At 55.8% G+C, this 16,687-nt stretch overlaps 1 protein-coding gene across 1 annotated transcript in view; it reads left to right on the top strand.

Moving 5' to 3' along the window:
- Window positions 1-7,473: 7,473 nt before the first annotated feature.
- CNGB1 (cyclic nucleotide gated channel subunit beta 1) overlaps window positions 7,474-16,687 on the top strand; it is a 31,472-nt gene continuing 22,258 nt past the window's right edge. Inside the window, exons 1-12 of the mRNA XM_069795491.1 lie at window positions 7,474-7,594; window positions 9,847-9,953; window positions 10,225-10,282; window positions 10,427-10,484; window positions 10,602-10,731; window positions 10,966-11,008; window positions 11,204-11,282; window positions 11,372-11,453; window positions 11,854-11,893; window positions 12,261-12,411; window positions 12,517-12,592; window positions 13,157-13,193. Coding sequence (XP_069651592.1) covers window positions 9,855-9,953; window positions 10,225-10,282; window positions 10,427-10,484; window positions 10,602-10,731; window positions 10,966-11,008; window positions 11,204-11,282; window positions 11,372-11,453; window positions 11,854-11,893; window positions 12,261-12,411; window positions 12,517-12,592; window positions 13,157-13,193 — 853 coding nt within the window. The 5' untranslated portion in view covers window positions 7,474-7,594; window positions 9,847-9,854. The remainder of the gene's footprint in view (window positions 7,595-9,846; window positions 9,954-10,224; window positions 10,283-10,426; window positions 10,485-10,601; window positions 10,732-10,965; window positions 11,009-11,203; window positions 11,283-11,371; window positions 11,454-11,853; window positions 11,894-12,260; window positions 12,412-12,516; window positions 12,593-13,156; window positions 13,194-16,687) is intronic.

The following is a 16,687-nucleotide window of genomic DNA, read 5'->3' as shown; positions in this document are numbered from 1 at the left end:
ATCCATCTGTGGAGATATTCAAGCCCTGACTGGATGTGGTCCTGGACAACTGACTGTAGGTGACCCTGCGTGAACAGGGGGTTGGACTAGATGATCTCCAGGGGTCCCTGCCAGCCTCAGCTCTTCTGTGATCTTGGCTGGCCCTCATATGAGGTAGGAGTGTTGTGACAAGCTGTGATTAGTGAACAGCAGCCAGGAAGTTGCCCATGTGCTACACAGGCGATTAAGTTTAATAAATGTTGTCCACAGCAAGTATAGATAGATTAACCTTGCAGAGGGTTGGGCTATGCCTGCTTTGCTAGGAGGGGACGCTCATCTGAAAGGTGGAAAAAGGCTTTTGTTTCCATTTCCAGCACAGCGAGGGGAAACGGAGTGCGTTTTCAGGGACAGAGACAGTTCAGTGACAGACGTGACCCTGGGGCCGAGTATTCTTCATGCGCAGCTTTAAGGAGATTAAAGCAGACCTTGCTGTCTGCTGCCCAAGGAAGAGGGATCTTACTTCATGCTGCCTCAAAGATGTAGAACTTCCTACCGAGTTTTCTGTCAGCGTTTCTTTTTCCTTTTTTATTTTTTTTGCCTTTTTTTAAAGCAGTTTGTTAATATTCATTAAAAAATACTGTATAGTTTAACTCGATGTCATACTGGATCTTTAAAAAAAGAAAAAAATGTGATAACTTGGATTTCTAAAGAGCTCTTTGGTTCTAGATGGCTGGTTTTTGCTGTTTAATATGTAGTAAGTTCAGTGTATGCTTTACTGTAGGAGTAAAAAATGAGTCCAAACCAAGGAAGGCTAATCCTGTCTTTACAGAAGGGCTTGGTGGTGATGGAGGCTGTGAGCACGGGACTGGGGCCAGCTGGGCAGCGCAGCACCCACCTGAACCCTCACTCTGTTCCTGCCTCAGGCCATGGTTAGCTCTGCTCTTGCCTGGAGCAGCTGCTGCAGGTCCCACTGAGCCAGGGGTCTAGCAGTTGCCCTGACTGCTTGAGCACAGCACCGGCAGCCAGCATCAGTGCCCAGAGCTGGGAGCTTGCAGAAAGGCTCATCTTTAGTAAGAGGAGGGCATGAAATGGAGGCTGCTGGAGCCTCCAGGGGCTTTTGTGGCTGTATTTCTTTCTGGGGCAGCTGCTGGCTAGAGGAGGGGTTTGCAGAAATCATTAGCCTGGTCTCTGGATGGCTGTGCCCTGCTCTTTTTCCTCCCCAGGGGACCAGGTGGCTGGACAGCCTCAGGTGCTTGGGGCAGAGGAGGATGGCAGTGGGCCCCAGACACAACTCCACACCGTGCGCTGGCTGTGGAGCTGCTGGATCCTGTCCCCTGGGCATAGGGAGTGTTTCCCTTGTGCTGAGCAGCTGCGAAAGCCCTCAGTGTCACAGCGAGGAGCTCCAGCTCCTCTTAGGACATGGCAACAGCCAAGAAGTGCCCTAGGCAGAGAGAGCATCATCAGGGCTGTGCGCTCAGGGCCCTGTGCCTGGTGGAGAGGGATGCTGTGAGGAGCTTGGCAGGGATGAGCCCAGGTCCAGGTCATCAGCCTGTACCTGTGAGTAGGTGCCTCCAGGTTCAAAAACATCTTGGTATGGCATTAGAACATCATTAAGTAGGACTGCCTGTGGTGACTTGGCCTCTTCATCTTGTTTGCTGCCCTGCAACAGCCCAAATCCAGTAGAAGCCCATGGTAGCTTCTGCTGCCAGACCTTGGTGCTGGTGGGTGGAGGGCTTGTGCGGAGCAGGCGGCTGAGCCACTGCCAAGAGCCTCGGGTATATTTTTATAGGGAGATTGTCTAGTTAGAAGCAGCTGTGTTGGGTACAGGCGGGGTGGGAGAGCAGGTTGATCTCTGTTGCTGTGCCTTTGGGTCATGTTTTGTACCGTGAGGTGCACGAGGTGATGGAAATAGCAGGAGGCACGTGAGTGTCAGGAAGTGTGGTGCTGGGTGGGCAGGCAGGGGCTGGCCTGGAGGGCCAATGTCCACTGGGCATGACACTGCAAAGGGCTCTCTGCTAACTGCTGGTGTTTCTTTTTCAAACCAAAGAGCAGTTGGGGCCAAAGGCTCTTGGGAGTAAAACCTGTACCTGTATTGCACTTCACTTCTGAGATTTATTTCAAGAGACTTTCACACTTCTTCATGCTGCCTCTGCTTGGCCTCTCGCATCATTTGCCCACCCCACAGCACCCAAGAGGGTTGCTGTGCTGGAGCTGGTGTTGCATCAGCCCCATGGCAAGTGCTCCTGCATGTCTTCCAAGACCTGGTTGCCAGACCGCCTGAGGATGCTCTGTAGGGCTGGAGTAGGGGATGGTCCCTCCCGAAGGGTTTTTCTCTTCAGCAGGCAGCTTGAGCATAGGATGCCACTGGGGAGGTGGCAGGGGGGGTTAGGCTGGCCGAAGGCAGCGTGGATGTTGTCCAGGAGATAAATCCTGCTCTCTAGGGCTGCTGTTCCTCTGGGTTTCTGGATCCAGGAAGAAGGTGTTACCTGGGCTTTTTTCCAATCTTCGCTTCTGCTTACCGTGCCTACTGGATGCCTTTAGCTGTGTCTCGGCCTCTTCCCTTCCACAGCTATTCTGCTTATACTTTTATAAGACCTTCTAGGCTTCTTTGTCCTTTGTTCAATTCTTTATTTGTAAGCAGCAGTTTGGTTTTCATCCCTTTTTCCATTTTGCTTGCAAGGTCTTTTCCTCTTTTCCCATCCCCTCCCCACCCCAAACTCCTCTCCCAGGCTGTGGCTGGATCCATGTGATTCCACACCACTGGTAATGCGGTCAGGTGTTTGAGACCTGAATCTCGCTGGAATCCAGTGGGTGTTTCTGGTACTTCCCCCCGCCATGAGGCCATCTGTCTCTCTGGGTACAGGCGATGCCGGTGGCCTGGCAGCTTGGCTTGGCCGGGTTGTGTCCCTGGTACAGCTGGCTCTGGCGAGTGAGTCAAAGCCAGAATCAGGAGCCAGAGCAGAGCTGTAGGAAATGGGCACTGGGGTGAGAGCGGCCATTGCCATGGTGAGTCCCCTTGCCACATCTCCAAGGCTGGGGGTTAAGTCAGTGAAGGGTTGTCAGACAGTCCTGGGGAGAAGTCATGGTGTTGGGGTAGGGCTGGACTGCTCAGTTCCCCTGGGAATGCCTGCGGAGCGGCTGTGTGCATAAAGCAGGCAGCTGAGCTGATATAGTCGTGGCATAGACACCCCTGGGACCATGAATACGGCCAGGCAGCCCTGCCAGCTCTCCGGGGAGCAGATGCCATCCCTGCGATCTGGGTGGGAAGACGTGCACGCTCTGGCCTTGGCGCTGACACGCTGGGGTGGGGGGCAAGGGGGAAAGCGTCCTCTGATAGTGGTTTGGGACCACCTCTGGGCACTCAAGCCTGGCCTTGCACTGTTAGGAGGGAGGAGAGCACTTTCTGCACTTCCCTTGGGTATTTACCATCAAGTCCAGGCTGTAGCTGGAGCCTGGCTATTAATAATAAGCAAAAAAACCTTATTGTTCTTCAAGGTTTGACTCCTCCTCCGTTGGGTGGCGAGTTCACCTGCGGGAAGGTTCCTGCACATGCAGGCGTAATGCTGAGATGCAATAACGGCAGGCCGGCAAGGTTTGGGGCCAGCGGTTCTTCCACGGGGCCCCAGTGAGCCCGGCTTCTCCCCAGCTGCCAGGTTTCCTCCGCAGCATCTCCCGGCAGCCGCCTCCGCCGCTTTCTGGACATGAAGATGCTGCTCTCACAGCGTGTCTGCGATGCTCGGCAGGGAGAGCAGGACCGCAGGTGGGAACTGGACCATGGGCTTGTCTCCATCTGTCTCCAAGCTGTGGATCTGAGGGATTTCATGGCCAGTGAGGTTCTCGGGCTCCTCCTAACCTGTGCTTGTGCCTCTGCCAGAGTTCCCAGGGCCGTGGGAAGTTGCGGCCAAGGATGATGAGGTTTGTGTGGCTTGCAGTGCCTTTAACACTGCTGTCCGTGTGTTTCTAAGATGATACTCCATGTATGTGTGTATATATATTGTATTAACACATCCTGCTCTTCTGTGTGAGTGTCAAATGGGTTTGCTTTACTAATAAATTTATAGTTATTTATACCTTTCTGTGGGTGTGTAAGATTTCTGGAGCGGAGGCCACGTGCCGGGCACTGCTTCCCCTGTCTGTCTTTGTGCTCTGTCTGGCTCTGCTTGGTATTTTTTTTTCATGTTTTCTTTCTTTCCTCTGAGCTTTTTTGATGGAGAAATGATGGTTCATCTGCCTGGTAACCAAAAGTCGAGACGCAGGATACAGGCAGGCTCCCAGGGGCTGAAAGCAAAAGCAGGCAGAGTCTGCAATGTGGTTTTGCCTTTTGCTAGAGGTGGACTGCTCCCTCCCTGGGGCAAAGCTTGCTGCTGGGGCTTCAGGGCAGAAGCAGGCAGGATTCTCTGCCTGCCAGAAAGGAGCATCTGTTTAGGAGGCAGAAGCTGATAATGTTGTGCTCTGAGGACCTCAGCGCCACGCATGACTGTTTCAGCTTTCCCAGAGGTTTTGTTTGCATTCCCCCAATTCTGTCATAGCAAGAGAGGAGCCCGCTACCTGCAGATGACCCGACTTCCTCCATCCCACACCCAGGCCAGGTGAGATGTGTGCTTGTCTCCAGATCACTGAAAAAATGCTTCTGGCTGAAGGTTTGGGAAGGGGATGGGATGGGAAACTGAGGTAAGAGTGGGGACAGCACTCGCCCAGGATCCTGCAGCTGGGAGGCATCTCAGCAACCCTTCTTGGCTGGCTGCTCCATTCCGAGCTCCTTAAATTACAGTGGAGAGGTGCTCAGGTGAAGGGATGTCCACATCTTGGGGAAGGGGCAGGACCCCCTTCCCCTTTGCTGACACTGGTACTGGGTCACTGGTCCCTCCGTGGCAGCTGTGCTGAGCTCTGGAAGGGCGTTAGTGCCACTGAGCAGGATAGTACCCAGTGGCAGAAGGGCGATACCTTTCCCAGCTGCCCTAATTTCTCATTCCTGGCTGGATTATTTCCATGGGAAGATGAAAAGTTAAACCGCAGCCGATAGTAAGCTGTGCCTGTGTTTGAACTTTGTGGTTTGAGGAAATATTCCATATCCTCAGGCCAGGCAAGCAAACTGCACTGGCACCACTGGTGCTTTGCACGGGCTTTTACTTTCTCATCTTTGATTTCCCTAAATCACAGCAAAGCCATGTAATTTTTGCACATGCTGGAGCCCCAGGCTCTGGCTGGGGAAGGACCAGGAGCGGCTGGTAGGAGCAGCATCCTCTCAGTAACTTACTAAGAGCCCCTTAAGGTCAGGTTGCTTTTCCTGAAGACCTTACCTAGTTGGTAGCTATTTTCCATGCAGGTATCATCAGCAGTCCCTCCTGCCTTGTCCCATGAACATAAAAGCTAGGGATGCAAATGAAAGGACAGCAGAAGTGGATGGAAAGTAGTTCTTCAGCAAACGTGCCAGGAATGCCGGCAGCATCACCCAGGTAAGGAGCAGAACCTCCCTCCCCAGGGTTCCTCCTGGGTATTCGCTTGCAGAAATAAGTCAAAGGCCTTTGTGGGCAGGTCTGGCTCAAAGACGAGGTGTCTTCAGAGTGTCTGTGGAGGTTTAGCCATCAGCAGATGCCACTTTTTTTGAACCCCTCACCACAGGATTTCACAAGCCTGAGCTTGCAAAAGTCCACTTGAAACTGTCCCTGCGTCACTTTGTTCTTTCAGGCAGCACCGTCTTCTCAGGTGGGACCTGGGCCAGGCTGCACCCCGAGGGGTGCAGGATTCGGGCCTGTGCCGCTTCCACGGCTGATCCTGCTGCAGGGGCAGCAAGTCAATTTAACACCGTGCCTGTCCAGGAGCCACTGCCTCTCCCCAGGAGCTTGTGCATGGGGCTGGTGGGCCCACTGCAGCTTGCTCCCTTTGCAGGGGTGGTTTTTCCTGGTGATCCAGGGTTTTCAAGGCGTTACGCAGCAGCCCCCATGCCCTGCTTTCAGAGCCGATCCTCCCCTGCCCACCCCCCGCGTGGAGGCATGCATTTGGGGCAGCTGAAGTTGCTGACGGATTAAACTGAGATATTTTTTTGGGGTGCTGGAGAATCTCCTGCCCCAGCACTCAACACTCCCTGTCTCCTGCAGCCTGGTGATGGAGGTGGCATCCTGGTGGTGGCCATCTCCAGGCTCATCCCGTTTCCTGGGGCAGGCTGGGCCAGGGGAGGAGTGATGGTGGCCCATCTGCTCTGTATGACGATGGCACATGCATACAGGGCTTCTGCGCCTTCGGGGATGCAGCATGCCTTGCTTGCCCCTTGGGACCACTGGCCAGGGGCTACACCAGGGCTGGAGGTAGCATGAGCGGCTGGGGAGGCAAAGGGACATGCAGGGGTGACCCCGATCCCATTGCACTATGGGGGCTGGAGGTTTGCGAGTGGGTGCTGTGCCAGTTGGGGGTCTGAGCCCACGTCAAGGAGGGGGAAAGCAGGATGATCAGGGCTGCCTGGCCTGGGATGGGAGCCTCGAGCTCCTCTCCTGGCCACCATGGAGGGTTTGCTGCTGATTTCTGCTGGGGCAGGGATGGCTCTGCTGGACTGAGTTGTGGGGAGCAAAGTGGGGAGACCTGAGACTGGGTAGTGGCTTTGGAAGCCACAAGGCCCGGGAGAGCGTAGGAAGCACCTTTGATTCATGTTTTTGCCATTAAAATCAGAAGCTAATGCTGAGCTGTAAGCAGTCATCGTTCTGCTTCAGAGTGAACGGTGTCTCAGAAATACAGAGATGCCTTTTGGTCGGCTTCCCTGGGCCTGATGGGTCGGGAACAGGGTGTGGTTTGGGAGATGGCTGCTCTGTGCCTCAGTTTCCCTAGCTCTGAACCAAAGCTGCAGAGGTGCTGGGCTGGGGCCAGGCAGGATGGGTACTTGTTGCTTGCCAGGCTGGGGACACCCCCGGGGTTGGGGAAGGAGGAATCAGATCAGGTAGCTCTGGCCAAAGACAGAAGCCAGGGCTGGACATTGAGCAGCAAAGCTGTGCCAATACCAGGATTCCACGGAGTGACTGCAGCTGAGATTAGGGACGATGGGAAAGGCTGGTGGTCACTCAGGGCCAGAGGTAAACGGATCAAGCAGCAATTGGCAGGCTCAGCAAGGGGAGGCTTACCTCAGCCCGGCATGGATTTGCTACCTCCTGCCCCAGATCCTCTAGGTTTGGGGCAGAGCCACAGGTGGAGTAACCTTGGGCACGTCACCCTTGCATCGCCCCACAGGGTTTCAGCAGCCCCATTGCTGCTTGTCAGGGCATCCCTGCGCCCACCTGCGCCTGGACGAGACGACAGCCTTCCCTGGAGTGCTGCCAGGCTTGCACCTGGCTGGTGAGTGCCTGGGGTAGCTTCGGTGGCTCCGGGGATTTTGAGGATGCTCAAACCTCCTTCATTTGGGGGTTTTCTTTGCACTATCCTGCACCAAAACTGGGCTGTCTGCTGGGAGCTGGGGCATTCAGGACAGCTGGTTGCCAATAATCCCATTTGCAGGCAGCACTGAGCTAATCCCTGCAGAGCCCTGAGTGGATTGGGGTGGGTTTGGGGGGTCAGTGGTGAGCTGCGGTGGCCAAGGGAGCCCGCGCATCCCGGGGTGGCATCCTGGGGAGGTGGCGGTGAGTGTGTGGGGGTAAGTGGCAGTGCTGGAGGCGAGGGAAAAGGCTGGGGTTTCTGCGGGGTCACATCCGCACATCGCGGGGGAGTTTGGTGCTCTGAAAGAGCTGGAGGATGAACCAGGGCGGGGGTCCAGGTCTATGGCGGGGGGGTGATGGGGCAGGTCCATGGGGAATGATGCTGGAAGGGCGATGGAGCTGGGTGATGTAAAGAGGTTTGATCTGATGCTGGAGGGGAGGGAAAGGTCGTGGTGCTCCCTGCTCCGAATGGGGATATTGGGTGTGTGCCCCACTTCTTGCTCTCGGGGACTGGAGCCCTTCGCCTGCTGGCATGAGCCCCGCGGAGCTGGCACGATGGGCAGTGGCACCGGCCAGTGCCTGCGACATGGGGGGGATTGCAATGGGTGCCATCGCATGCAAATCCTGGCTGCTTATTCCTATTTCTTCCAGCAACTAGTTTTTTGGGGACCCACAAATGTTTCTGCCCCTCTCTTGTTTGCATGTGCCAAAGGAATGGCCCCAGCCCTCCACATTCCTTCCCGGGCCAAGGACAGGCTTAAGCTCCAGGCTTTTACAGCTGCGCAAGCTTCTATGGAAGGAGGAGGAGACCTCGGCTGTGGCACGGGGGGCTTGTTCTAGCCCGGGGGGCTTTCTCTGGGCTTGTTTGGGCTCAGCAGTGTATGTTGGCCCTAGGCTTCTTTGGGACTTGTGAAGTTCCCAAAGCATGGGTGGAAACGCTGCTGTGCCGCCAGGTTTTCCTTGCTGTTCCTGGGGCATTCGCAGCTTCTTAATCCCTTATACCCAGTGGGAGGTAAAAGGCAATTTCTTAATTGGTTTTAGGTCATCAGGCTTCCTGGGGGGTGTTTTACAGCTACCCTGTCCTGCTTTGGGGACATGGGGGTCTCTGGGAGAGCTGAGCCTGTCTGTGGTGTGCCAGGGGCTGGAGGTGCCACGTGGGGCGATGCTTTGGCCGCATCCAAACCCGGCTCCTGGACTTGCATGAGGTGGGGGCAAGCAAAGAGCTGAGGACACATCATCCCACCCAGGAACCTCATCTTGTTAAGATTTAAGATGCCAGGCTTTGAGCAGCCCCCAGTGAACCTCCTTGAGGGATTTGAAGGCATTCTGCATACCCAAAAGCTGAGTGAGGGGTTAATGTAAAGAGCCCAGTGCTGAGCGGCTTCCAGCCTGTAACCTGCTGCTATGTGGCACTGGGGCCATGTGTTAACCTGGGATCAAAACTGCCATGCGGTCTCCTGGCTGGGCTGGATGGAGCTCAGGGATCTGCTTTCTCTTGCCCTTCATGGGTGCCTCCTGTGAGCAGCAGCGTGGGGGCCACCTGAGCTGCTCCTGAGCCACTCATTGAGCAGGGTGGGGTGTATTTGGAGGGGTATTATGGGCAGAGTGGCGCTCTTTGGAGGGGCAGCAGCAGAAGGCATCCCCAGTTTGAGCTGGGCAAGAGCCCCCAGCCCTTGTCCTGTACCCAAGTGTGGGAACGTGCAGCATTGCTCACCTCGCTGGTGTTGCATCCCAGTCTGGAGTTACACCGAGAAGGGGGGGGACGACCTGAAAAGACCAAGCAAACAGAGCTTGAACAGCTGAATTCCTGCTCTGTAGCATCTTATTTTTACCTACCCCATCAACATCTTGGCAGCCACAACAAGTCAACGCTGGCTGCCTTTGCTGCCCTCCCCAGAGCCCCAGGCAGGTGACTGCCCCAGCGGCCACCATGGTGATGGTGCAGAGTCGTTTCCTAGGGGCAGAACGAGTTGATACATGTGTTGGGATGTGAACTTGCTCATAAACAAATTCAGCTCAAATTACCATTGTTTTTCATCCCTCGAATGAAAAATGAGGGGGAGCGTAGAGGACCCTGAGCAGAGCAGCACAGTTTCTGTGATTTATCTGCTATGGCTTCACAAGCACTTCTCCTTGCGCAACCCCAGCCACGGAGGGTTGTGCAAAAAAACCCCTAAATGAGCAGTTACATTTAGGAAAAGCAAGTTTAACTGAGTCTGTGAGCTTGAAATAGAGGGTGTAGTTTGCTCCTGATAACAGTGAGGGGTCAGGGGTTTCGCTGGGTTTGGTCTGGCTGTGCTGCAGTGCTGCATTTCCCAAGCAGGACGTGGAGATAGAAGGATGCGCAGGGCCTTTTTGGGCTGCCCTGGGGACAGCGTGAGCAGCTGGGGTGCTCCCAGTATTCCCTGGGGAGCGTGCACCACTGCTGCTGGCCTCTCGCTAGCCAGAGACCCCTCCTTGCTACCCACAGGTAGAGGGATGCTGGGCTGGATCGAGCGGGTGGTTCCCCAGCCCCCAGTGCCCCATCTGACGGAGGAGACCCCCCCGGCCCTGGTGCGAGACCCAGAGCCAGCTAAGGTGAGCAGGGAGTCAGTTTGGGGGTTACCGGGGAGCCTGCGAGCACAGTGGAGAGATGCCTGGTGCCTCTGCGTCCAGCCCCGGCACTGCGGCACTCAGGGATGCACTGCAGCATCCCCGGGAGGGATGGGGGCCAGGATGCATCCCCCATCTGAGCTGCTGGGAGGCAGCAGGAAGGACGGGGAGTCCCTGGAGTTTGCGGCCACCTTTGAGTGGGGGACACAGTCCCCTGCGCCTCACTCTCTGCCACCTTCTGCCTTTTACCCTGAAGGCACCGATGGGAAAGGCCAGTGGCCCCGGGGATGCTGCTGACCATGCACGCACCAAGGGTAAGTCCCCATGGCAGGGGAACACAGTGGCTCGGGCAGCGGATCAGCATTCCTTTACCGGCTGGTCCCCTTCCTGCCCAGCATGCTGGGGGCTGGCGGAGCCGTGATGGGAGCTTTCATTTTTGTTTCCTGCTGCCATTAAAGAAATGGAAAAGAAGGTGGGATTTGTGGTGCCCGAGGATCAAGGCTCTGTGTTTGAGAGGTATTGCTCTTGCACCATCCAGCGTGCAACATGGTTTGCTTGGGATTTTGCTTTCAGTCAGGGGCTGAATGCCTGGGATGGGGGGGTTCCAGCCTGACTCACCCCCTTCTCTGGCAGCATGGGGAGCAGTGTGCTCTCCTGGCTCTCCCAGGGGCTGGAGAAGGTGATTCCCCAGCCGGTCCCGGCCCCAGGGACACTGCAGGCACTCGGGAAGAGCTTCGAAACAAGCATTGATGTTCCTGATCAGGTAGGTGACAGATCGGGCAACTCTCTGGCATATTTGGGCTTCCAGCTCTTTTTACCTTTTCTTATTTTTTTTCCCTTCCTATCACTCTCCCAGTGCTAACTGGGAACACTAAACCTGCCCTGCCTGGGCTCCTGCCTTTGTCCATCCCTGGAGAAAGAGTAGGTTTCCCTCCCCGCCTGGTGGGATGAGCCCCCCTCGGCTGCTGGGCAGGTGACGGTCTGTTTGGCTTTTCAGACGGAGGTCCAGATCCTCGGGGATGAGGAAGAGGATGCTCTGGGTAAGGAGAGCCAGGAGCCCACAGCTTGCAACATCCCAGGGGCCTTTCTGGGACTCCGGCCTCCCACATCCCAACTTCCTGGTCGGTGATGCTGGCGCTATTGTCCCCTTGAGCCGGCTGATGGGGGGGACCAGGAGCTCCCAACAGTGCAGGTCCCAGCTCTCCCTCATCCCCACGGCACCACTCTCATTGCAGAGATAACCCCCTTTGATCCAGAGGAGGATGAAGTGGATGGCTGTGAGCCCGAGGCCGGCTCAGATACCGGCACGGAGTGGTGGGTCCTCAGGGAGGCTGGCAGAGGGATGTGGGAGGGCAGGAGGGGTGCAGGACGAGCTCCCCGACCACGGTGCTCTCTCCCCGCAGGGCAGGAGCACGGGTGCTCAGCTGGCTGGTGCAGGGCTTTGAGAGGATGGTGCCGCAGCCGGAGATGCTGAAAAAGCTGGAGGTGAGCACCGCCCAGCCTGGGGAGACTGGGGAGCTGCCTGGCAGAGGCGACAGCAGAGCGGGCTCCCTGTCCCTGTCCTCCTGCATGGCCTGGTTGGGACCTTGGGGAGGAAAACCCCATGGGAAATTCAGTAGAGTGAGAGAGACCTCAGGGCGCCATCCCAGTGCTCCCCAACCGGGCTGTGTGCAGGGGGGACCCTCCATCTGGGACCCGCTGGTGCCAGCAATGCCAGGGTCTGGGTTTAGTGGTCCTTGTCAATGCAATGGGGCTGAAACTGCAGCAGAGGGTGTGTGGGGCTGTGCACCTGAGTCCCTTTGGGGTGGTAGATGTACCCACCCAGGGACGTGTGGGCCACAGAGAGTGCTTTGCCACATCCATCCGTCCCTCTGTCCCTCTGCAGCCAGAGCCAAAGGAGCCGAAGTGCGAAGCCGTGGCAGGAGGTGAGCAATCCCCCTTCCCTGGGTGGCCTTTTCAGAGGGGACACTCTGCCTTCGAGAACCTGGGTGCAGGCAGGCACCAGCACTGGGGCTGCCCTCCATCCCTGTGCCCTGGGGTACCAACTGTGCCGAGAGGGGTGGGCATGCCGGGTTCTGGCATCACGGCACTGCCCCTACACCACATGTGTTCCCAAACCACCCATGTCCTCGTCTCAGGCTGGGTCCCCGGGGGAGAGGCTGCCAGGGAGGCGCCCCAAGCCTGTCCCTCTGTGGGACGTAACTCTTCCTTGCTTGCTCCCCTTCCCCAACAATTTATAAGATGACTGCTGCATTGCCTATCCCCCTTCTCCTTCCAAACAAACCTGAGCAGGCACGAAAGGCACTAAAACACAGGCAAAGTCAAAAAGCAGTGTTTCAGTCGCCCAGAGCATCCCGGTAGCAGTGGAGCCAACAGCAGCTGAGGGGCAGCCAGAGCCGGTGGCCACCCTCATCCCTCGGTCCCTGGCTGGGGATGGCAGCAGGTAACTGTGGTGGCAGCTTCTGCGTGGGTACCGTGGCCAGAGGGACGGCTGCCTTGGGATCAAAGGCTTCAGCAGCCGGGTCTAACAGTTGTTTCTGGTCACCAGGATGTTTGCCTGGTTGGTCCAGGAGCTGGAGAAGGTGATGCCACAGCCAGTGACCAGGGAGAAGCAGGACGCAGAGGTATGTCGTCTGCTGGATAGGCAAAAGGGTGTGTGAGCACCATGTCCCTGGCAGGGAGGGTGTCCTTTGCCATGCAGATGTCACCAGATCAGTGCTGGGACCTGCCATGGTTTGGGCTGTCACCCAGCTCCTTCAAGAAAACAAATCTCCATGACCTGCTTAGCCAATGAAAACCGGGACTTGGCCTCTAAGCAGCAAGAGAGCCCATAGCCTGTGTTTTCTCTGCCATTTCCTTGCCTTTCTATGCAGCACTGGCTGGTGTCCAGGCCCTGGCATCTCACCCAGGTGCGGTCCAGCTCTAAGGAGAAGCAGCAGCAGCAGCAGCTTTACATGCTCTCCTTTCCTTCCCTTGCACCCAGGCGGGCTCACTGATGTGCTCCTGTCCTTCACCATCATGCATGGGGATGCTCATGCCCATGGCCAAGGCATCCAACATGCACTGGGAAATCACATGGGGTATTTAGGATAAAAGGGTCACGTTTACTGAAAATGGGCCATTTAGGGTAAAAATTTAAGTTTACTGAAAATGGGCAATGTCTCAGGTTTCCCGTTTCCTCCTGGCAGGGAGTGGCCACAGCAACTTCGAGTCCCGTGGAAGAAAGTAAGTGGTTGCTCCGTCTCACCATGCTGGTTAGTTTGCCAAGGTCAGAAAGTGGTTCTTGGGAAGAGGGCCTGCTGGTGGCTTTTATCCCCCAGTCTGTTGTGACTACCAGCTGGGGAGCCCCTGAAACTCCCCAGGGAAGCCATGAGAGGCTGTTGCTGCTTGAGAAGCAGGAGCAGATCCAGAGTTGTGGCACAGGCTTGGTAAAACTTGGGCCGTGGGAGTCTCTCCAAGTGCAGCATCCCACATCTTCAGGTCCCGGGGTTTGAGGTTAGTGCTGACATTGAGGTCTGTCCTGGAGCTGTGCCGGAGGATGTTTGCCAGGCTGGTGGGATTTGATAAAGGATTACAAGGGAATTCAAAGCTGCCGCCTTCATCACCCCTTTTGGCATGTTTGCTGCCGAGCTGGAGGGTGTTTGCTGAGCCTGGTGTGAGATGTTGAAGGAGGTACCTTGGGAAAACAAAATCCTAGGATTAGATGTGTTAGATGTGAGTCTGCATGGTCGTAGGAAACCATTGTGGGGGTCACACCGCTGCTTGCCTGCCCATGGAAGGGAGCAAGCACCGGTTCTGTGGGCAGCCAGGCTTGGGTCCCCCCACCAGCCACATAGTGGCATGCTGACCAAAATGGGGAGCCTGGCAGGGAGCCATGGCTGCCTCCACGGATGGAGCGGGCAGGGGAGATGTCACACAGCCCCATGCAAGCACCATCCCCAGGAAGGAGTGGTTGGCTGGGCCATGGGAGCCGCCGATGGCAGCAGGGACCCACCGCGGCACATGCAGGCTGTGCATCCCCCCAGGGACATGCCGGGAGGTTGTTCCCACCAAGCCAGCAGCCACTTGGTGGGATCTCGGAGCGGGAAATCCTGCAGGAAGGCATTTCTCCAGTTGTTTGTACAAACTGGAGACCTGAGCGTTGCCAGGGACCTTGGAAAGAGGCAAAGCCAGCGGGATGCTGCTGCATGTGCAAGGCAGTTGCACCCTTTGTGCGTGGCTGGCTTGTGTTACAGCTCGCTTTGGTGCCTTGAGGCATCTCAAGGTCACTTAGCCTGCCCAAGGAAGGGAGTGATTGGCTGGAGCGAGAGATCTGCCCTGGCACCAAACTGCCAGCACACTCATTAATGTTTTCCTTCTCCTTTTGTTTCAGGGGGCAAAGGGGCTTAGCGCCTCTGAAACAAATGGAAAATGAAGACCATGGCAAGCCAGCCCTTCTTGCCACAACCAAATGGGGTCAAACCAAGGAGAAAGTGCAGCTGGGGAGGAAAAGCAAGGGGGAATCTGCAAATGGTCTCTAGCTCCTTGCTACCTGGGGCGGCGGGGACCCGAGGCTGGCACAGTGATGCCGGCTGCGTGTCCCTGGTCCCAGGGCTGTCCCATGCTGGCTCCCTCTTGCCTCTGGGAACTGGAGCTATTGGTTTTGCAGGATGATGTCTATGAAACGGCAGCTATAATTTATAGGAGGGTAGAAAAGCATCACTCAGGACACCTTGGAGGCAGAAAGCCTCTTGCTGCAGCCTCCGAGCACTTCTGGCCCTCTCAATGCCCCCCTAGCATCCAAATATTCACCCCTGAGACCTCCAGCTGAAGCCTACAGGCTTCTTTTAGTTGACTTCTGCCTCTAAGATGTCACATTATAAGGCTCCTTAAGCTCTCACCAGCTTCTTACTGCTTTTCTTCTGTTAACTGAGTGTTTTCTCCCAGCAAGTGGAAAGGGCTCTGGTTTGCAGCAGCAAATGCAGGTGGGTGAGTTTAATCTCTAGGTGAATAGGTAGGAGTTAATGGTTAAAAGTTTTTGCCTGGGCTCTCCTTATAGGAGAAGTTACCCCAAACTCTCCCTACCCCCAACTACAGCTACTGTCTCCTGAAGCTCACAGTGCTTTGGATGCAGCACTAACCACAGGGGCAGGAGTGTCCCAGCAGGGAAGGGATCCCAGCGGCTGTCCCCAGCCCAGAGGAGTGTGGGCAGGCATAGCCAGTGCAGGCACGCTGGGCTGGATGGGGTGAGAGCCCCTACACCCCAGGTTTTTAGTACATACCTTAGAATTGCAGAATGGGTTGGGCTGGGAAGGACCTTTGAAGATGATGCGGGCCAACCCCCCTGCCATGGGCAGGGACACCTTCCACTTGGACCAGGTTGCTCAAAGCCCCATCCAACCTGGCCTTCAACACTTCCAGGGATGGGGCATCCACAGCCTCTCTGGGCAACCTGTTCCTGTGCCTCACCACTCTTATCGTACACCATTTATTCTTTATGTGCAACCTAAATCTACTTTCTTTCAGTTTAAAACTGTTGCCCCTTGTCCTGTCACTACAGGCCTTGGTAAAAAGTCTTTCCCTATCCTTTGTATAAGCCCCCTTGATATATTGAAATGCCACGATAAGGTTTCCCGCTGTCTGATTGCATCTCTTTAGGATTATCTAGGCAGCTGTAACAATGAGTCATGAACCAAGCAACCAACCTGAGATCCATCCCCTGTGTTTATAATGAACCCCACTGGTACCAGGCTACAGTTTTAGTATTTGCCCATTTTCCTATAATGTATCCAGAAGTTGTGGTGTGTTTTAAAAGCCATCTCCCTGATCGCTGTCCCACATTTTAATTAACGGAGAACTAGAGGGAATGGGCTAAAGGCAGTGTGGGCACCGTGGCGTGGGTAAATAGGGCACAGAGTCAACTGTGGGTGGGTTTTCTGCCTTTCTATAGTTGAATCTGCACGTTTCCTATTAGCTTTGCTGCAGACATGTAAGTTTTGTTGTCAGGCAGACCTCAAAATAAACTGGTTTTACAGCATGCGGGTGCTCTTCCTCCTCCTGTTTCTCCCATGTGTGCCTGATGTGGTAGGATGGGTACCCCTGGGACACGGAGAGGGCTAGCCGTGGGTCAGCCCCGTGCTCTTCGCTTTCCAGCTGGTCCAACAGCCTCTCCAGTAACTGCTGTGGGTTTTCCCCCAGCGATAGTGGGAAGTGGTGGGGCATGTGGGATGCTTCCTACACCGTGCCCTGGGGAGCATTCAGAGCGGACGTGGCGTGTTGCTTGGGGCATTGCAACGTGGGCTCTGGGTTGAGTCTTGCTCTGCAAAACCAGGGCCCTCAGCCTGTGCTAGCGCAGCGTTTTGCTCGGGGTTCACGAGGGGAAAGGTTTTGGTCTCTTCCTGTGGCTGCTTCTGTTTGTAAGGAGAGCCAAAATGTGGCCTGGAGATGGGCCAAATCGTCTGCTGGTGGAGGTTGCTACACATATAAGGAAGCCAACAGGCATCTGTATGCAAAGAGTTATAGTTTTCATGGGGCTTTGACTGCGCTTGGCACAAAATGGTGAATTTTCTTCTTCCTTCTGGCAAAAGTGACCGAGGCATCCATCCGGCACAGCTCGAGGGGACCGGAGCTGCACAGGTCTGCACAGGCAGAGAGGTCTTTCAGTCTTGGCATGCGGCAGCACCTCTGCATCGAGCAGCAAAAATGTGGGATCTGCCCTGGCCCTACCCCTGGCCTCTTGA

Source organism: Haliaeetus albicilla, chromosome 10 (assembly GCF_947461875.1).
Source record: "Haliaeetus albicilla chromosome 10, bHalAlb1.1, whole genome shotgun sequence".
In the NCBI taxonomy this organism is placed as follows: Eukaryota; Metazoa; Chordata; class Aves; order Accipitriformes; family Accipitridae; genus Haliaeetus; species Haliaeetus albicilla.
This window is presented reverse-complemented; position numbering and strand designations above follow the sequence as displayed.